The sequence below is a fragment of the Bombina bombina genome, chromosome 2 (assembly GCF_027579735.1).
Source record: "Bombina bombina isolate aBomBom1 chromosome 2, aBomBom1.pri, whole genome shotgun sequence".
Lineage (NCBI taxonomy): Eukaryota > Metazoa > Chordata > Amphibia > Anura > Bombinatoridae > Bombina > Bombina bombina.
The window spans coordinates 1,347,714,852-1,347,737,740 of record NC_069500.1 but is presented as its reverse complement, the minus strand read 5'-3'; the positions used below and the strand labels follow the sequence as shown (position 1 = coordinate 1,347,737,740).

Here is a 22,889-nt window from a genome sequence, read left to right as displayed (position 1 = left end):
AATACTACGGGCCAGAAGTAATGTTTTCTGAGCTCTATATACCTTACAGCTAGGTATGTGCAAAATTCCTTCTACAGATATTAGTTTGTCAAATGAATTCCAAGGATTTCATTATTTTCAGCACAGGGTATATCAGTTAGCATGCAACATACAAAGATCTGTGCAAATCTAGACCTTAGTGTATGTAGTAAAGAGTAGATTGTGGTATTAAACGTCAGGTCAGATACGGCGTATGTGTTTTGCAAGGTAAAATACAGCATGTGCGCCTGTATAAAAACGAGATACTTTCCTGATCAGCAGGAAACAAATAGCTCTGTATGGGAAGCTTTCAGCGTGCACCACTTGCCCTAGAATAGCATTGTCAATTTTTTAATATAACTTTTTCTCATTTTTATTTTAACAGGAGATTTTTCTTTCTTTTTAATTAAAAATATAAAATCTGCCAAAGAATATGCCTATAAATATGTTAATGCACTTTCTTGTACCAAAATGTTTTGATCGTGCCATAGCAATACTTTTTTTTAAAAAAATTTTTTTATTGTTATTACAGGTTTTTACAAAAGCAGGAATAAATGATAATAGTCTCAAAAGTGCAATTGACCTGAAAAAAACCTTAGAATCTGCAATGAAAAAGCACAAGGAGATGAACATTGAATGCAAACCCAGAGAGAGAAAAGCAGTAAGTGTTTGGTGTTTCTATTAGTCTTTATTATACAAATATACATTGTAGGATCTGGGCATTGCTTCCACTATGAGGTATTTGTTCTGCCATCCTGTGCCGGGTATAGTACAGAAGGTTTTGTGCAGAATGGAGAAAGAAAGCTGCTATTGCAATATTAACACAAATTGTATGTAGTAACTTCTGTGAGATACATCTTGTGCTTTTACTACCTCCTTAATGTGGGCTGGAATTACCGCAGGTCTTGCTGATGTCGGCAAGTCCGTGCTATATCTGACCGCCAACAGAAGTTATTCATTCAGTACAAGTGCAGTTCCACTACTGTCAGCAAAACTGCACTAGTAAACCACTAAAGACTGCACAACTTACAGGGTGTGTCTGTCATTAAGGGGTTAGAGGATACTACTTTATAGCTTTGTGTTTTGTCCCATATGTTAGGGATTCATAAAATTCTAGGAACTGCTGTAAGGTTGTGTGCTTCACAGGTACAATATATTTATATAGTATGATATTTATTGTCTATTGCAACAAAGAAACTATATAACAGTATCTCCTTTAAAGGACCATTCAACTTGATGCATAAAATATTTCATTTTTGTAAGAAACATTATTTCACTAAACATTCATTATTTATTTTGCAGCCTTTTACTGTAAAATACATATAAAAATTGTGCTTGTTTGACTTTCTCCCAGGGAGGCTTGGGTTAATACTTTTAGGCAATTTATGTGAGCTTTTGTTTATTTTTCCCTCCCTCCCTAAGCTTCTATGGAGTCACATGCTTTTAAAAGGCGGATTATCAGTTTTGCATCAAAAATCATGATAGGCACATCATTTTTTGCAACAATAACTAAGTTGAATCATTGCTAAACCTCCTCCATTCCCTAGTTTTGCATAACCAACACAGTTATGATACATGTTTTACCTCTGTAATTACCTTGTATCTAAGCCTCTGTAGACTGCCCCCTTATTTCAGTTCATTTGACAGTCTTGCATTTTAGCCAATCAGTGCTCACTCCTCTGTAAATTCAGGTGCGTGAGCTCAATGTTATCTATATGACACACATGAACTAATGCCCTCTAGTGGTGAAAACTGTCAAAATGCTTTCAGTTTAGAGGCGGCCTTCAAGGTCTAAGAAATTAGCATATAAACCTTCTAGGTTTAGCTTTCAACTAAGAATACCAAGAGAACAAAGCAAAATTGGTGATAAAAGTAAATTGGAAAGGTGTTTAAAATGACATACCCTATTTGAATCATGAAAGTTTTTTTTTTTTACAAGAGTTCAGGCTACCCCAGTCTATACACGTGCAAACAGAGTTTGTGCTATATCTGAATATTAGTTTGTGATTGGTTAGCAGGTATTCTTAAATATATTTCTGAACCAAACCCTGCATTAATTTTCTCTCTTAAAGGGATATAAATTGAAGATTAAAGGGACACTAACCATCTTGGGGTCAATTTATCAAGCTCCGTACTGCTGCTCCATAACCTGTCCGCCTGCTCGTATCGAATCGGGTTGATTGACACCCCCTGCTAGCGGCCGCGAATCTGCAGGGGGCGGTATTGCACCAGCAGTTCACAAGAACTGCTGGTGCAATGATAAATCCCAACAGCATATGCTGTCAGCATTTATCGATGTGCAGCGGACATGAAACGCTACATCATATTATGTCCGCTCGCACATTAGTAAATTGACCCCCTTGTAATAAGATTTTTGCAATAATTTAACATAAGCCAATTCGGGACGGATGTGGCAGCCTGCTATGTGCTCTAACAGCTGTCAGAATTGGAAAACTCTTCTTCTTTTTTACTTAAATTCCAGGAAAATAGAGGATAATAAATAGACTGTTAGCTGAAGCATATTTAGATATGCTTCATGTGCACATGCGCAGCAAATGTTCTCTTTTTTTTAAAGCATTGATAGCTTTTACTAGAAGCGTGTTTGCTAATGACTCTATGTTGCCAATATGTGTATATTCCAAAGTGAAATGCATTGATGTACATTTCAGTTTTGGCTGGAATGCCCCTTTAAGTAACATCCTTTTTATATGACTACATATACATTTGGGTCCTACAGATTCTTGCTGAGGATTACAAGAACAATACTCCAGGGATGAGCACCTGTTACCCCTCAAAAGTATGTCCCATAGAACTTTCAAAAGAGACATTTCATTTTATTATAGAAAACGTTTACATTGGTTCCTAATTGCCCAAAGCAGAGGAGACCAGGAATATGGATTCCTCCAGGCTTTTCAAGAGGTGTCTCCCTAAACTGCACTTGATTTGCAAAGCAGTGTTAATTGCTGATATATGCTATGAGTTTAATGTTACTTTAAAGGGACGGCGTACACCAATTTTCATATAACTGCATGTAATAGACAATGCTATGAATAAGATTATGAACAGATACTGATATAAAAATCCAGTATAAAACATTTTAAAAACTTACTTAGAAGCTCCCAGTTTAGCACTGTTGATGAGATTAGGCTGGGACACCCAGACACTAAAAATGTTCTTAAAAAATAAATAAAACTATACATTGTTACAAAAACGCTCTCAGATGGGCTATATAGATGGATCATCTACAAAACATTTAAGCAAAGAGAAATCTAGTGTATCTAGTGTGTGTCGTTTTAGGAAACTATTTATCTTGCTAACAATTATCTGCTTTAAAGGGGCAGTCTACAGTAATCTTAAACTCTTACATTAGATTAAGCTGCAAATATCCTTTCTATATCATGCAGCAGTAACAGTAAAAAAAGTTATTTTAAAATGAATAGTGTTTCTGGTCACTTTTAAATGGCTGCCAAGCTCCGCCCACTGATGACATCACGATCTGGGCTACATCTAGGCACTTTGCTGAATAGCATTGGCAGTCTGTTGAATCCAACTAGTGAGTCTTTTGTAACTAGTGAAGCCTTTAATGCAGCCCAGATTGTGATGTCATCAGTGGGCGGAGCTTGTCAGCCATTTCTAAGTGACCAGAAACAATAGTCACTTTAAAATAAAATAACTTTTTTACTGTTACTGCTGCATAATAAGGGTGCAGGAGGATATGTGCAACTTAATCTAAAGTAAGACTTTAAGATGACTAAGGTATAGAATGTCCCTTTAAAGCAGGTAATTGTTAGCAAGATGAATAGTTTCCTAAAAAGATACAACTAAAACTCAGCACAATGCTAAGAAATACTATTCCTATGTTTCTCTTTCTAGTTTGTCCCCACCTCAATCCCTTAATCTATTTAACCCCTGCAAGGGGGATAAACACATAGTTAAATTCAGCTTCAGAGCAACAATGCACTACTATGAGCTAGCTGAACACATTTTGTCAGTCTATTATAAGGGCCATATATCTGCAGCCACCAATCACTAGCTAGATCCCAGTAGTGCATTGAAGAGAAGTTAACTGAAAAGTCTATTAAAATTGTACGCTCTATGTGAACTATGAAAGTTTTTTATTTTGGCTTCCATACCCCTTTAAGGGAAACAGATGCAAGAGTTTATCATACACACTGATGATCATGTGGCTTTTAGTGTGACTTTGGAGGATGACATGTAGTTGTAATCTGCACAATGCTTTTTGTGCCATTCATTGCGCCCTCTCCATACACCAAGAGATGTCACCTCTTGTCACCATGGTGTCACAACCAAGCAACTGTAACCCGTAAGTATCGGGCTGCTGCAGGCTAGAGAAGGGAGTTAGATAGGGGTGAGTATTAGTCATAAAACCCCTCAATGAGGTATAAAGTTTATTCACAAACACCACCCCCACACACACTTATTGTAGTGTTGGGATCTGTTCGCTTTTATTGCAGGCTGTTAAGAAGGTCTAGACCCTCCAAGACCTCTTGCTTTAAAGCCCAGAAGCTCCCCTTGAACATACATAGAGGCGTTTTATTACAGTGCGGACGGACATGATGCGATGTAGCGTATCATGTCCGCCGCACATTGATAAATTCCGACAGCATACGCTGTCGACATTCATCATTGCACAAGCTGATCGGATTGATAGGATCGGGCGGTTTGATGTCCGCAGCCTCAGAGCAGCTGGACAAGTTATGGAGCAGCGGAAACAAGGGGCATCAAACTCCATTCGGAGATTGATAATTCAGCCCCTTTGTGTGGATTTCTCAGTGAAAAATGACTTCCTGTAGTGCCTAAATGTGAGGAGCATTTAAAAGCTCTAAAACAGTTCAGCACAGGGGGTGTGAAATAGCTCAGCAGCTAAGGGATGAATATGTTTTACACACACATGCTCTGTAGTGCAGATATGGCCTCAGATAAATATCTCACTGACAAACCTAAACAGCTATTATAGTGTTAAACTTACATGCCCTAGTCAGTTAGAGCATATCATTTTAACACTAGCAATGCTGTAATGCTATGTGTTTAACCCCTGCATAGTTAACGTCCCACTCAGGCCCTTGCAAAGTTCTTCTGGTCCCAAGTGGAAACTGCCACTGATCCAATCAGCAGCACAGATTGTACGACCCATGTCATTTTAAAGTGATTGTAAATCCAAGCATATAAAAAACGCTAGGATTTACCATCATTTACTAAAAATACGGTGTTAAATTCACCGTGTGGCAAGTAGCTCGCTAAAATCTGCGCCCACAGCACAGTGATCTTCTCCAATGAGTTGACATTTCCACCTCTGAACCAAATAGCTGTGCTAGGATGTCAGTTGACACACAAGGCTATTGGTTTAGAGGTGGAAACGCCACCTCATTGGAGAAGAGCACTGTGCCATGAGCGGCCGGAGGCGCTCTGTTAGCGATCTACTTGCGGCACATATAGAGTGAGTTTAACACCGTTTTATTTAGTAAATGATGACTTAAACTAATGTTTATTTTTAGTGATGGTAAATCCTAGTGTTTTGTTATACGCTTGGATTTACCTTCACTTTAACACTACAATATATAGCATTACAGTGTCGCTAGAGTTAAACGGATTAGAGCATGTCATTTTAATACTATAATGGCCCTTTTAAGGTAGGCTTTATTGCATTTTTTTCCTTCATCTAAAATAGGTTATTTTAAAAAAAATGTATTCTAGTGTTTTATGCTTCTGAGGTGAGTCACTTTCCACCAATAGAGATATGGGATTTGTCCTTATCAACCAGTGAGCAAGCTGTCCAAGGTAATTTAAATATAAATGTATATAGCTTTAACTTAGCCCTTTATCATGTATAAAAATAACATGGTTTTTTTTCAAGTGTAAATGGGCAGCTAACTTTAGAAATCACACTAGTTGGTAGTCAGATTATAGGGTTTTCAAATAATTAGAAATCTTTGAGTAATTAGTAGCCATGGTGATAGCTGGAACCGTAGGAATTATAGTAATTCCATATTTAATTTCTCCAACTAATGGGTCTTGTGACATGTATATTATTGTGTATATTGATTCCGTATTTTGTACAATTGTTTATAAACCATCAATAGCATATTAGGTTAATTTAGTAAACTACATCTGAGGAATAATCAATGGAATTCCAATTAATTGTATAGTTCATTATTCTGAACAAGAACACATTGTAGGTATAGACAATATTATAAAAATACCGAAAATGGGTAAAGTGAAGATCAATTGTAAGCTATAACTAATGCAAAATTAGTAGCGATTATCAATGATATGTTAGTCTTGTACGGGAGAGAAGATATGTTAATTACTTTATTCATTTTACTTCCGATTCATGAACCTCTGTATGTTTTATTTTAATCATGTGTTTATTAAGTCTTTTCAATCACGTCTATGTTTTATTAGGAGGGAATACTTGAACATACCAAGCAAAGCAACAGCCACCTGCAAAAGGTGGTGGGGGAGGGGTGCTAGTATTTACCAATATTTTCCTAATCCTAAAGTTAATGGTAATTCACAAGGTTTAAATATCCCATACTGGCCCCTCCCTGCCTTGTTCTGTTTTGTCCCAGTTTCCTGTATAGGTTGATGCAAGGAAGGTCTCTATTTACTGCTGTTTTTTTCTTTCTTTTACTTGTCTTTTGCTAACAGAACATTCACTGTAAAAAGAAATAGCCCTGCTAAGGGTAACTTTTATTATTTTTGCAAGTAGAGAACCTGTCCTCTTGCCACTTCAGATGCTGCTGCATAACATGACGACATTTAACATTGCACAAGAGCTTTCTTGTGCAATGCCTCCTTCTGCTCTTGCGCCACCAATTGATTGACACAAAGACATGTCAAGCACCTTGCGCACGTGAGAGGGATCTTTATCTGGAGAAGGTGGTAAAGATTTAGTGGTACATTAGTATGTGGTTTATTATAGAACTCAGAGGGTATTATTCATAACAATAAAGTTATTGAAGATGTTCCTGATGGCATTTGAGGAATAATAGTGCAACAATGGGATGTACTAATTTAGTCAGGTGCTACAAACACGTTTTTTGTTAAAGAGACAGTCTACTTGAACTCTTTTATTGTTTAAAAAAGATAGATAATCCCTTTTACCCATGTTTTTGCACAACCAACACTCATATTAATACACTGTGATTACCTTGTATCTAAGTCTCTGCAGCCTGCCCCCTTATTTCAGTTTTTGACAGACATGCATTTTAGCCAATCAGTGTTGTTTCCTAGGTAACTCCACAGGAGCAAGCACAGTGTTACCTATATGGCACACATGAACTAGCATGGTCTAGCTTTGAAAAGCTTATAACGTGGCCTTTGAGAGCTTTGAAATTAGCATATGAGCCTACCTAGGGTTAGCTTTCTACAAAGAATACCAAGAGAACAAAGCAAGTTAGATAAAAAAAAAATATAAGAAAGTTGTTTAAAATTGCTCTATCAGAATCATAAAAATGTTGGCTTTACTGTCCCCTTCAATCATTAAAATATTATATTGTGTGTTACACACACACACACACACACACACACATATACACATACGCACACACGCACACATACACATACGCACGCACACACACACGCACATACACATACACACACAGATATATATATGTTTTGTCTGTAAAGACCCGCGTAGCTAACGCCGCTTTTTTTCCCAACGCACCCTTAAGACAACGCTGGTATTTAGAGTTGTCTGAAGGGCTGCGTTAGGCTCCAAAAAGGGTGCGTTGAGCCTAATGTACCGCCACTTCAACCCTCAATACCAGCGTTGCTTACGGTAGCGGTAAGCTGGCAAAACGTGCTCGTGCACGATTCCCCCATAGGAAACAATGGGGCAGCTTGGGATGAAAAAAAAACTAACACCTGCAAAAAAGCAGCGTTCAGCTCCCAACGCAGCCCCATTGTTTCCTATGGGGAAACACTTTCTAAGTCTACACCTAACACCCTAACATGAACCCCGAGTCTAAACACCCCTAACCTTACACTTATTAACCTCTAATCTGCCGCCCCCGCTATCACCTGCATTATATTATTAACCCCTAATCTGCCACTCCGTACACCGCCACAACCTACATTATACCTATGTACCCCTAATCTGCTGCCCCTAACATCGTCAACCCCTATATTATATTTATTAATCCCTAATCTGCCCCCCCCAACATCGCCGCTACCTTACCTACACTTATTTACCCCAAATCTGCCTACCCGACCTTGCCTAAACCGCCACACTCCCGCCTGGCAAACCCTATAATAAATAGTATTAACTCCTAATCTGCCCTCCCTAACATCGCCGCCACCTAACTTCAAGTATTAACCCCTAATCTGCCGACAGGACCTCGCCGCAACTCTAATAAATGTATTAACCCCTAAAGCTAAGTCTAATCCTAACACTAACACCCCCCTAAATTAAATATAATTTTAATCTAACAAAATAAATTAAATCTTATTAACTAAAGTATTCCTATTTAAAACTAAATACTTACCTGTAAAATAAACCCTAATATAGCTACAATATAACTACAAGTACCTACAATTAAATACAATTAAATAAACTAAACTAAATTACAAAAAATAAAAAAAAGATTACAAGAATATTAGGCTAATTACACCTACTCTATGCCCCCTAATAAAATAAAAAAGCCCCCCAAAATAATAAAGGTCCCTACCCTATTCTAAATTAAAAAGTAACCAGCTCTTTTACCAGCCCTTAAAAGGGCTTTTTGCGGGGCATGCCCCAACGTAATCAGCTCTTTTGCCTGTAAAAAACCCCCACAATACCAGCGCCCAACATTACAACCCACTACCCACATACCCCTACTTTAACCCAAACCCCCCTTAAATAAACCTAACACTACCCCTCTGAAGATCTCCCTACCTTGAGTCGTGTTCACCCAGCCGGGCACCGATGGACCAAAAGAGGACATCCGGAGCAGCAGAAGTCTTCATCCTATCCGGGCAGAAGAGGACATCTGGACCGGCAGACATCTTCATCCAAGCGGCATCTTCTATCTTCATCCATCCGGAGCGAAGCTGAGCCATTTTCTTCCAGCCAACGTGGATCCATCCTTCTTCCCCGACGCCTACTCGCCGAATGAAGGTTCCTTTAAATGACGTAATCCAAGATGGCGTCCCTAGAATTCCGATTGGCTGATAGGATTCTATCAGCCAATCGGAATTAAGGTAGGAAAAATCTGATTGGCTGATCCAATCAGCCAATCAGATTGAGCTTGCATTCTATTGGCTGATCGGAACAGCCAATAGAATGCAAGCTCAATCTGATTGGATCAGTTGCCTGTAAAATAAATATAAATCCTAAAATAGCTACAATATAATTATTCGTTATATTGTAGCTATATTAGGGTTTATTTTACAGGTAAGTATTTAGTTTTAAATAGGAATACTTTAGTTAATAAGATTTAATTTATTTCGTTAGATTAAAATTATATTTAATTTAGGGGGGTGTTAGGGTTAGGGTTAGACTTAGCTTTATGGGTTAATACATTTATTAGAGTTGCGGCGAGGTCCGGTCGGCAGATTAGGGGTTAATACTTGAAGTTAGGTGGCGGCGATGTTAGGGAGGGCAGATTAGGGGTTAATACTATTTATTATAGGGTTTGCTAGGCGGGAGTGCGGCGGTTTAGGGGTAAATACATTTATTAGAGTAGCGGCAAGGTCCGGTCGGCAGATTAGGGTTTAATAATTGTAGGTAGGTAGCGGCGACGTTGGGGGGGGGCAGATTAGGGGTTAATAAATGTTATGTAGGTGTCGGCGATGTTAGGGGCAGCAGATTAGGGGTTCATAGGGATAATGTAGGTGGCAGCGGTGTGCGGTCGGCAGATTAGCGGGTTAAAAATATTTATTATAGTGGCGGCGATGTGGGGGGGCCTCGGTTTAGGGGTACATAGGTAGTTTATGGGTGTTAGTGTACTTTAGAGCACAGTAGTTAAGAGCTTTATAAACCGGCGTTAGCCCAGAAAGCTCTTAACTACTGACTTTTTTTCTGCGGCTGGAGTCTTGTCGGTAGAGGGTCTACCGCTCACTTCAGCCAAGACTCTAAATACCAGCGTTAGGCAGATCCCATTGAAAAGATAGGATACGCAATTGGCGTAAGGGGATCTGCGGTATGAAAGTGAGCGTTAGACCCATTCTTGCCTGACTTTAAATACCAGTGGCCGGCCAAAACCAGCGTTAGGACCCCTTAACACTGCTTTTGACGGCTAACACAGAACTCTAAATCTAGCCGATAGTATTTAATGAATGATATATTAATTTAATACTATAAGAGCGATGAGCCCAGCAGCATTGTATCGATCTTGGGCAGTTTTATAATAGTTCTATAATAGAGTGCAATATATTGCATTACACGCATTTTATGCATTTTCTAATACTTATACTGATTTAAAAAATAAAAAAAATAGTATAAGTATTATTTTTAATATTGAATAACAACAATAGAATGCATTTATTCTCCTATTACAGATGCAGAAATACTATTGCAAAGATAATATTGAGCAAAGTTAACTTGTATATATAATATTGCATATGTTACATCCCTAAATTGGATACATATCATAAAAACTTTTATATTGTTTAAAGATTACAATGCATTTAAAATATATGATTGATAAACATGATTAAATATATTGGTGATAATTTCCTACGGTTTCGCTAAGCCCACAGCAATACAACAACTATCAATGCTACTTACTTTGAAATATCGGAGAAGTTGTATAGTTTGGGATTTCAGCGGTATTGAGTGGCATTGAGCATGCACGAATTGTGGGTGCGCATCTAGAACTCATATGCAAAATTTGGATTAGAGCATGCGCATAACAATAGCACAATGTTGCAGTAAAGGGGCGGAACGCCACGGGGGGGAACTATGATTAGCTGAGAGTTTTTTAAGAATCTGTCAATCAATAATGAAAGATGTCAGGCGGAGAAGCAACACAAAGAGAGACATTAAACTTCGATTTTTTTGAGTAATATAATGTTTTTGAGGAAATGATGAATTAAACTATTGCTATTTTTAGCGTGATCGACTGGAGCTAAGTTTACCTTCACTTTAAGATGCAACAAAGAAAAATATGGACTTTAATGCACTTTATTTTATGCTCCCAGAGAAACAAGTAATTTTAACACCAGCATATCCACTGTATGTATATATGTGTGTGTATGTATAGTCTCTCACAAAAGTCAGTATGGTACACCCCACACATTTTTGTAAATATTTTATTATATCTTTTCATGTGACAACACTGAAGAAATGACCCTTTGCTACAATGTATAGCAGTGTAAATTTGCTGTCCCCTCAAAATAACTCGACACACAGTCATTAATGTCTAAACTGTTGGCAACAAAAGTGAGTACACCTCAAAGTGTCAATATTATGTGTGGCCACCAATATTTTCCAGCACTGCCTTAACCCTCTTGGGTAGGGAGTTCACCAGAGCTTCACAGGTTGCCACTGGAGTCCTCTTCCACTCCTCCATGACGACATCACAGAGCTGGTGGATGTTAGAGACCTTGCGCTCCCCCACCTTCCGTTTGAGGATGCCCCACAGCTTCTCAATAAGGTTTAGGTCTGGACACATGCTTGGCCAGTCCATCACCTTTACCCTCAACTTCTTTAGCAAGGCAGTGGTTGTCTTGGAGGTGTGTTTGGGTTGTTATCATGTTGGAATACTGCCCTGCAGCCCAGTCACCGAAGGGAGGGGATCATGCTCTGCTTCAGTATGTCACAGCACATGTTGGCATTCATGGTTCCTTTAATGAACTGTAGCTCACCAGTGCCGGCAGCACTCATGCAGGCCCAGACCTCATCGGACCACAGGACATGGTTCCAGTAATCCATGTCCCTAGTCTGCTTGTCTTTAGCAAACTGTTTGTGGGCTTTCTTGTGCATCATCTTTAGAAGAGGCTTCCTTCTGGGACGACAGCCATGCAGACCAATTTGATGAAATGTGCAGCGTATGGTCTGAGCACTGACAGGCTGACCCCCCCGACCCTTCAACCTCTGCAGCAATGCTGGCAGCACTCATACATCTATTTCCCAAAGACATCCTCTGGATATGACGCTGAGCATGTGCACTTAACTTCTTTGGTTGACCATAGCAAGGCCTGTTCTGAGTGGAACCTGTCCTGTGAAACTGCTGTATGGTCTTGCCCACTGTGCTGCAGCTCAGTTTCAGGGTCTTGGCAATCTTCTTATAGCCCAGGCCATTTTTTGTAGAGCAACAATTCTTTTTTTCAGATCCTCAGAGAGTTCTTTGCCATGAGGTGCCATGTTGAACTTCCAGTGACCAGTATGAGAGAGTGAGAAAGAGAGTGAAAACACCAAATTTAACACACCTGCTCCCGATTCACACCTGAGACCTTGTAACACTAACGAGTCACATGACACCGGGTAGGGAAAATGGCTAATTGGGCCCAATTTGGACATTTCCACTTAGGGGTGTACTCACTTTTGTTGCCAAAGGTTTAGACATTAATGGCTGTGTGTTGAGTTATTTTGAGGGGACAGCAAATTTACACTGTTATACAGGCTGTACACTCACTAATTTACATTGTAGCAAAGTGTCATTTCACTAGTGTTGTCACATGAAAAGATATAATAAAATATTTACAAAAATGGAAGGGGTGTACTCACTTTTGTGAGATACTGTATATATGTATATATATATATGTGTGTGTGCGTGTGTATATGTGTATATATATATATATATATATATATATGTGTGTGTGTGTGTGTATATGTGTATATATATATATGTGTGTGTGTGTGTGTATATGTGTATATATATATATGTGTGTGTGTGTGTGTGTATATATATATATATGTGTGTGTGTGTGTGTATATATATATATATGTGTGTGTGTGTGTATATGTGTGTATATATATATATGTGTGTGTATATATATATATATATATATATATATATATATATATATGTGTGTGTATATATACAGTATATATATATATATGTGTGTGTGTATACATAATGTGTATGTATGTGTAAGTATATTTGTGTGTGTGTGTTTATCTATGTGTTTGTGTGTGTGTATAAATTGTTTCAAGGTTTTTTTAATAATGATTTATTGTTTGCCCTGTGTTGATGTCGATTTATTTTTTTACTGAACTTTGCTTTCTGACCAGCAGAGGGAGCACACAGCCCATGTTCACATACAGAGCTACCTTTTTTTTCCTTTCTTTGGTATTTCTTATAGGTTACAGGCTGGATGCTTTTCTTTAAAAAAAACAACATTGTTCTAATTTGCTATTGACATTTGCATTAAATGATTCTATTTGCTGTAAAACTTTTTCCTGTTGTGATAAAATGTAAAGATATAAAAGTAAATATTAGTGAAAATAAAACCATGCAGTCCGTACATAACACGCACAGTTTATCTCAGTGCATTTGCCTCTAGTTCTGTGGTTCATTTTGGAATGAAGAAAGCAATTCCATTCTAGACACTGAGTTTTACCAGCAGTTGTTTCAGGGAACTTTTGTGTGAGGTATTTTACCCAGTCATTTCAAGCACTTAAAGGGACAGTAAGGGCAAAATGAAACACAATTTATTGTATAGATGTATTTGATTGTTGCAGGTATACTTAAATTATGCATGGTTTATCTTCTGCATTAGGCTTGGCACCTTGTCATATACGCTGCATGGCATAATTGCTCACCACATTCAGAATATCTGTTAAACATGGAGGATAAGGGTCATGTGACAATAAGTCTGCAAATATTCTGTACAAGCAGCATTGGTCCCTGCAGTATTTGGAGACAAATGCACCAGATTTTTTTCATATGCTAAATCACTTGAAATTGATTCGTAGTGTAAAAAGCTGGCATGAATAGTTTTATGGGAATAGAAATATATTTGACTCAATTTTATTGTAGAGGAATATTATTCATCCAACCCTATGGTTGTCTGGGATTTGCAACTGGTATGTACAGACACAGTCACCCTGTATCTAAGCCCCTGCAGACTGACCCTTATATCAGTGCTTTTTACAATCTTGCATTTCAGCCAAGCGGTGCTGGTTCTTGTATAACCATTATCATTCACCATGGGCGTGAGCACAGTGTTATTCCTGTGAATCAGGAATGTAAGCTTAGGAGCCGACCCATTTTTGGTTCAGCACATGGGTAGTGCTTGTTGATTAGTGGCTAAATGTAGCCAGCAAACGCTACCCAGGATGCTTAACCAAAAATGGTCTGGGTCCTAAGTTTACATTCTTGCTTTTTAAAATAAAGATACCAAGAGATTTAAGAAAAATTGATAATAGCAGTAAATTAGAAAGTTGCTTAAAATTGTAAGCTCATCTGAATTATGAAAGGAAAAATTTGGGTTTCATATACCTTCAAAGGAACAGTAAACACTTTGCAATTGTAATATCAAATAATTATTCATAGTAAAACAACTTTGTAATATACTTTCATCATTTATTTTGTCTTCTTTTTGTGTAATTTAATTTTGAAAATGATGGATTTTTCCAGTCCTGAAAACTAAGCGAACATGAGGGGCTTCACAAGCCTAACCTTGCCACATATATCTCCCTCATTTGCACTTCTTTTCTGCTGAAGCCAACCAATGACGGTTTTGTTTACACAGTGACAAAGGAAAGCGCTCATCTCCACCTGCATATAAGGAAAGTGCTGTGTGGATTTTGAAAAACATTTGCAGCAAACAAGGTGTTAATTTGTTCCAGTAACAGTGAGACTGCTGATTACAGTCTCTTTAAACAGCTGTAACATTAGCCAGATTTTCATTTGAAAATGTTGTAACATATTTACATAGTGCTCATTTATATGTATGATATTTCTTTTTAAAGTTCTTTTAGATAATTGTTAGACTATCTTAAACCGCATTTTCAAATTGTTAAACTATTACATTTTAAGTTCTTTTCAATGCATTACTATGGTCCTACTTCTTATAGGCTGCTTTAATTGAGGCTTAAAATGTTTGTTTCTTAAACTTGCTCGTGCTTTAAAGAACACACATGGTATAACAATAGATTCCTGTGTTTTTTGTGCATAATGTCCCTTTAAGAAGAAGTTTATGTGCAAAATGTTTTGAAGCTTTAGTATTTTAAACTAGTGGTCCCAATAGAATAAAGCTATAAATATGTTAAAATAATTTTTTACCTTTTGTTTGTAGACTTTTGAATGTTGGCAGTGTACCATTTCTTTTACATGTGTATAAGCTTAAAGGGACACTGTAGCCAAAAAAAATCTTTCGTGATTCAGATTGAGCATAAAATTTTAAGCTACTTTCTAATTTACTCCTATTATCAAATTTTCTTCTTTCTCTTGGTATCTTTATTTGAAATGCAAGAATGTAAGTTTAGATGCCGGCCCATTTTTGGTGAACAACCTGAGTTGTCCTTGCTGATTAGTGGATAAATTCATCCACCAATAAAAAAGTGCTGTCCAGAGTCTAAACCAAAAAAAGCTTAGATGCCTTCTTTTTCAAATAATGATAGCAAGAGAACGAAGAAAAATTGATAATAGGAGTAAAATAGAAAGTTGCTTAAAATTGCATGCTCTGTCTGAATTACAAAAGATTTTTTTTGGGGTACAAAGTCCCTTTAACTTATTTAAAGGGATATGAAACCCAACATTTTTCTTTCATGATTCAGATAGAGCATGTGATTTTAAACAACTTTGTAATTAAATTCCATGATCAATTTTTCTTCCTTCTCTTGGTATGCTTTGTTGAAAAGCAGGGACGTACGCTTAGGAGCCAGCCCATTCTGGAGCACTATATTTCAGCAGTTTTGCAAGAATGTTATCCATTTGCAAGAGCACTAGATGGCAGCACTATTTCCTTCCATGTATTGCTACAGATGCCTACCTAAGTATCTCTTTAACACAGAATATCATGGGAACAAAGCAAATTTGATAATAGAAGTAAATTGGAAACTTTTATAAAATGGTATGCTCTGTCTGAATCACAAAATATTTTTTTGTTTCATATCCCTTTAATTGATCAGCATGACAGTCATCCATTGGCTTTGACTGTTCTCCTACACAGTCAATTGGTAAATGCAAACATTTCCCTGGCACGTGGTCTACCGGTGTATGGTTATATGTTTCCCCAGCACGTGGTCTACCGGTGTATGGTTACAGGTTTCCCCAGCACATGGTCTACCGGTGTATGGTTACAGGTTTTCCCGGCACATGGTCTACTGGTGTATGGTTACAGGTTTCCCCGGCACGTGGTCTACTGGTGTATGGTTACAGATTTCCCCGGCACGTGGTGTACTGGTGTAGGGTTACAGGTTTCACCGGCACATGGTGTACTGGTGTATGGTTACAGGTTTCCCTGGCATATGGTCTACTGGTGTAGGGTTACAGATTTTGTTACGTGGTCTACTGGTGTATGGTTACAGGTTTCCCCGGCATGTGGTATACTGGTGTATGGTTATATTTCCCCCGGCATGTGGTCTACCGGTGTATGGTTACAGGTTTCCCTGGCATATGGTCTACTGGTGTATGGATACAGGTTTCCCTGGCACATGATCTACTGGTGTATGGTTACAGGTTTCCCTGGCACATGGTCTACTGGTGTATGGTTACAGGTTTCCCCCGGCACATGGTCTACTGGTGTATGTACAGGTTTCCCCGGCACGTGGTCTCCTGGTGTATGGTTATATTTCCCCCGGCATGTGGTCTACCGGTGTAGGGACTGATTCCTCAACATTATTCTCAAGTATCTGCTGATATTGAGTGGAATCCATGCGACTCTCAACTTTAACAAGATTCCCAGTACCGGCACTGGCCCCACAGCCCCACAGCATAATAGAACATCTACCAAATTTTATTGTGGCTAGCAAGTGTTTGTCTTGGAATGCTGTGTTCTTTTGCCGCCATGCATAATGCCCCTTGTTATGACCAAATAACTCAATCTTTGTTTTATCAGTCCACAGCACCTTCTTCCAAAATTAAGCTGGCTTGTCCAAATGTGCGTTTGCATACCTCAAGCGACTCTGTTTGTGGCATGTGTACAGCGACTCTTCCGCATCACTGAATTGTTGAACGATGCACAGTGACACCATCTGCAGCAAGATGATGTTGTAGGTCTTTGGAGATGGTCTGTGGGCTGTTTTTGACTGTTCTCACCATCCTTTGCCTTTGCCTCCTATATTTTACTTCTGGCCTTGACAAGAACTGTGCCTGTTGTCTTCCATTTCCTGACAGTGGACACTGATAGCTTAAATCTCTGCGATAGCTTTTTGTAGCCTTCCCCTAAACCATAATGTTGAACAGTCTTTGTTTTCAGGTCATTTGAGAGTTTTTTTGAGGCCCCCATGTTGCCACTCTTCAGAGGAGAGTCAAAGAGAACAACAACTTGCAATTGGCCACCTTAAATACCTTTTCTCATGATTGGATGCACCTGTCTATGAAGTTCAAGGCTTACAGGCAGTACACTCACTACTTTACATTGTAGCAAAGTGTAATTTCTTCAGTGTTTTCACATGAAAAGATATAATAAAATATTTACAAAAATGTGAGGGGTGTACCGAAGTACACCAGACAGAATGCTGCAATCCCGAAGTTCTAAATACCGAAACTTATAAATGCCGCCACAACATAATCCTGAATATTAAAATCCCGAAAAAATAAAATTCCTAACTTGTAAAATACCGAAAACCAGAATCCCGAAACACTCCCGCAAGATTACCTTGTTAATGTATCTTCAAGGGGGCACACCGCCAATCCTCTGGCATCCACCCTAAGTTAGCCCCCCAAGCGAAGGCAAAATGATAGTGAAGATGGGGACATCACAGCACATCGTATCTATAGGTTTTTTAAGTTATGGGATTTTGCATATTCGGGATTTTTAATTTAGGGATTTTGATTTTTCTGCATTTTGATTTTCGGGATTTTAGACATTCAGGATTATGCTCTTTCTGGATTTCAAGATTCTGTCTTATGGTATTAGGGATTTTGAGTTTTGTTATTTTGATTGATACATATATATATATATATATATATATATATATATATATATATATATATATATATATACATATACATACAAACACACACATTTTAAAATAAAACTAATTCTGTTTCTCCTATATATGCTTATAAAATGCAGTTCATCTGAATGTATTAAAGCATTTAGTTATGTATACAGCTATGAAGCTAACTTTTGTTTTATTATTAAAGTCATGGAAATAATTGGCATACTTGAAGGGACACTGTATCCAAGATATATATATACTAGTCCTAAAGCCCGTTCACACGGGCCATTTTTTGCAGGGTACAGCAGTCCCAACCCTTGCGCTCTCTCCCTGCCCCTCTCTTTTGCTCTTTCTCCCCCCTCTCTTTTGCGCTTTCTCTCCCCCTCTCTTTTGAGATCTCTCTCCCCCCCTCTCTTTTGCGCTCTCTCTTCCCCCTCTTTCTCCAACATTGGTGTGTCCGGTCCACGGCGTCATCCATAACTTGTGGGAATATTCTCTTCCCCAACAGGAAATGGCAAAGAGCACAGCAAAAGCTGTCCATATAGCCCCTCCCAGGCTCCGCCCCCCCAGTCATTCTCTTTGCCGCTCTGAACAAGTAGCATCTCCACGGAGATGGTCAAGAGTATGTGGTGTTTAGTTGTAGTTTTTTATTCTTCTATCAAGAGTTTGTTATTTTAAAATAGTGCTGGTATGTACTATTTACTCTGAAACAGAAAGAGATGAAGAGTTCTGTTTAAAAGAGGAGTATGATTTTAGCAGCAGTAACTAAAATCAATTGCTGTTCCCACGCAGGACTGTTGAGCTGAGAGAACTTCAGTTGGGGGGAACAGTTTGCAGACTTTTCTGCTCAAGGTATGACTAGCCATTTTTCTAACAAGACTGTGTAATGCTGGAAGGCTGTCATTTTCCCTCATGGGGATCGGTAAGCCATTTTCTTAGACTTAGAAAGAATAAAGGGCTTATTATGGGCTATTAACTGGTGGACACTCTAAAGGGCTAAATCGATTGTTTATTTAAGTTGTTTTTTAAAGTCTGAAGTAATTTTCACACTTTTATTGTTTGGGGAACGTTTTTTTCGCCAGGCACTAGTTAAGACACCTTCCCAGTCAGGAAGGGCCTTTCACTATAGTAGGCAGAGCCTCATTTTCACGCCATTATTGCGCAGTTACTTTTGAGTACAGTGCATGCAGCTGCATGTGTTGGGGTCTGGTATCCACTGAAAACGTTCCCAGAAGGCTTGGATTGGTATCGTATACCCCCCTGGGATAGGTGAAGTCGCAACAAAGGCTGTGGCTGGGACTGTAGTGGGGTTAAAATTGCAAACGGCTTCCGGTTTCCACATTTTAAGGGTTAACATCTTGAAAATTGGGGTGCAATACTTTGAATGCATTAAGACACTGTGGTGAAAATTTGGTAAAGATTGGATAATTCCTTCATAGTTTTTCACATATTCAGTATTAAAGTGTGACCTGTTTAACATTTAAAGAGACAGTAACGGTTTTGTTTTAAAACGGTTTTTGTGCTTTATTAACCAGTTTAAGCCTGTTTAACATGTCTGTACCTTCAGATAGATCATGTTCTGTATGTATGGAAGCCAATGTGGTTCCCCCTTCAAATATATGTGATAATTGTGCCATAGCGTCCAAACAAAGTAAGGACAGTACTGTCACAAATAGTAAGGTTGCCCAGGATGATTCCTCAGATGAAGGAAGTAGAGATAGTTCTACATCCTCTCCTTCCGTGTCTATACCAGTTATGCCCGCGCAGGCGACCCCTAGTACGTCTTGCTCGCCAATGCTTGTTACTATGCAACAATTGACGGCAGTAATGGATAACTCCATAGCTAATATTTTATCCAAAATGCCAGCATTTCAGAGAAAGCGCGATTGCTCTGTTTTAAACACTGTAGAGCAGGAGGGCGCTGATGATAATTTTTCTGTCATACCCTCACACCAGTCTGAAGTGGCAGTGAGGGAGGGTTTGTCAGATGGAGAAATTTCTGATACAGGAAGAATTTCTCAGCAGGCAGAACCTGATGTTGTGACATTTAAATTTAAATTAGAGCATCTCCGCGCATTACTTAAGGAGGTGCTATCTACTCTGGATGACTGTGACAATCTGGTCATCCCAGAAAAATTGTGCAAGATGGACAAGTTCCTAGAGGTCCCGGTGCACCCTGATGCCTTTCCGATACCTAAACGGGTGGCGGACATAGTGAATAAGGAGTGGGAGAAGCCAGGCATACCTTTTGTCCCTCCTCCTATATTTAAGAAATTGTTCCCTATGGTCGACCCCAGGAAGGACTTATGGCAAACAGTCCCTAAGGACGAGGGGGCGGTTTCTACACTAGCCAAACGCACGACCATTCCCATTGAGGACAATTGTGCTTTCAAAGATCCTATGGATAAAAAATTGGAGGGTTTGCTTAAAAAGATTTTTGTACAGCAAGGTTACCTCCTTCAACCTATTTTGTGCATTATTCCTGTGACTACAGCGGCGTGGTTCTGGTTCGAGGAACTGGAAAAGTCGCTCAGTAGGGAGACTCCATATGAGGAAGTCATGGACAGAATTCACGCACTTAAGTTGGCTAATTCCTTTATTTTAGACGCCGCTTTGCAGTTAGCGAGGTTAGCGGCGAAAAATTCAGGGTTTGCATTTGTGGAGCGCAGAGCGCTCTGGCTTAAGTCTTGGTCGGCGGATGTATCTTCCAAGACAAAATTGCTTAATATCCCTTTCAAAGGTAAGACCCTTTTTGGGCCAGAATTGAAAGAGATTATTTCAGACATCACTGGGGGAAAGGGCCATGCCCTCCCACAAGATAGACCTTTCAAGGCTAAGAATAAGTCCAATTTTCGTTCCTTTCGCAATTTCAGGAACGGGCCGGCTTCCAACTCTGCAGCCTCTAGACAAGAGGGTAACGCTTCCCAGACCAAACCAGCTTGGAAACCAATGCAAGGCTGGAACAAGGGTAAACAGGCCAAGAAGCCTGCTGCTGCTACCAAAACAGCATGAAGGGGTAGCCCCCGATCCGGGACCGGATCTAGTAGGGGGCAGACTCTCTCTCTTTGCTCAGGCTTGGGCAAGAGATGTTCAGGATCCCTGGGCACTAGAAATAGTCTCTCAGGGTTATCTTCTAGAATTCAAGGAACTACCCCCAAGGGGAAGGTTCCACATGTCTCACTTATCTTCAAACCAAATAAAGAGACAGGCATTCTTACATTGTGTAGAAGACCTGTTAAAGATGGGAGTGATCCACACAGTTCCAACTGTGGAACAAGGTCAGGGGTTTTACTCAAATCTGTTTGTAGTTCCCAAAAAAGAGGGAACTTTCAGACCAATTCTGGATTTAAAAATTCTAAACAAATTTCTCAGAGTTCCATCGTTCAAAATGGAAACCATTCGAACAATTTTACCTACAATCCAGGAGGGTCAATATATGACTACCGTGGATTTAAAGGATGCTTATCTACATATTCCTATCCACAAAGATCATCATCAGTTCCTAAGGTTCGCCTTTCTGGACAAACATTATCAGTTCGTGGCTCTCCCATTCGGGCTAGCCACTGCTCCCAGAATTTTCACAAAGGTGCTAGGGTCCCTTCTAGCGGTCCTAAGACCAAGGGGTATTGCAGTGGCATTTTATCTGGACGACATTCTAATTCAAGCGTCGTCCCTTTCCAAAGCAAAGGCTCATACAGACATTGTTCTAGCCTTTCTCAGATCTCACGGGTGGAAGGTGAACGTAGAAAAGAGTTCCCTGTCTCCGGCGACAAGAGTTCCCTTTTTGGGAACAATAATAGATTCTTTAGAAATGAAGATCTTCCTGACAGAAGTCAGAAAGTCAAAGCTTCTAAACGCTTGTCAAGTTCTTCTCTCTATTCTGCAGCCTTCCATAGCTCAGTGCATGGAAGTAGTAGGGTTGATGGTTGCAGCAATGGACATAGTTCCTTTTGCTCAAATTCATCTAAGACCATTACAACTGTGCATGCTCAAGCAGTGGAATGGGGACTATACAGATTTGTCTCCAAAGATTCAAGTAGACCAGATGACCAGAGACTCACTCCGTTGGTGGTTGTCCCAGGAACACCTGTCTCAGGGAATGAGTTTCCGCAGACCAAAGTGGGTCATTGTCACGACCGACGCCAGTCTATTAGGCTGGGGCGCGGTCTGGGATTCCCTGAAAGCTCAGGGTCTATGGTCTCGGGAAGAGTCTCTTCTCCCGATAAACATCCTGGAACTGAGAGCGATATTCAATGCTCTCCGGGCTTGGCCTCAACTAGCGAAGGCCGGATTAATAAGATTCCAGTAAGACAACATGACGACTGTAGCTTACATCAACCATCAGGGGGGAACAAGGAGTTCCTTGGCGATGAGAGAGGTATCCAAAATCATCGAATGGGCGGAGGATCACTCCTGCCACCTATCTGCAATCCACATCCTGGGAGTAGACAACTGGGAGGCGGATTATCTGAGTCGTCAGACTTTCCATCCGGGGGAGTGTGAGCTCCACCCGGAGGTGTTTGCCCATTTGACTCAATTATGGGGCATTCCAGACATGGACCTGATGGCGTCCCGTCAGAACTTCAAGGTCCCTTGCTACGAGTCCAGATCCAGGGATCCCAAGGCGACTCTAGTGGATGCATTAGTGGCGCCTTGGTCGTTCAACCTAGCTTATGCGTTTCCACCGTTCCCTCTCCTTCCCAGGCTTGTAGCCAGGATCAAACAGGAGAAGGCATCGGTGATTCTGATAGCTCCTGCGTGGCCGCGCAGGACTTGGTATGCAGACCTGGTGAATATGTCATTGGCTCCACCATGGAAGCTACCTTTGAGACAGGATCTTCTAGTACAAGGTCCATTCGAACATCCAAAT

The 22,889-nt window shown here is 39.6% G+C and overlaps 1 protein-coding gene across 1 annotated transcript in view; it reads left to right on the top strand.

The window, feature by feature from the left end:
• The window catches only part of UVSSA (UV stimulated scaffold protein A), a 263,756-nt gene that overhangs the window by 29,472 nt on the left and 211,395 nt on the right, over positions 1–22,889 (top strand). The window contains exon 7 of the mRNA XM_053704239.1: positions 551–679. Coding sequence (XP_053560214.1) covers positions 551–679 — 129 coding nt within the window. The remainder of the gene's footprint in view (positions 1–550; positions 680–22,889) is intronic.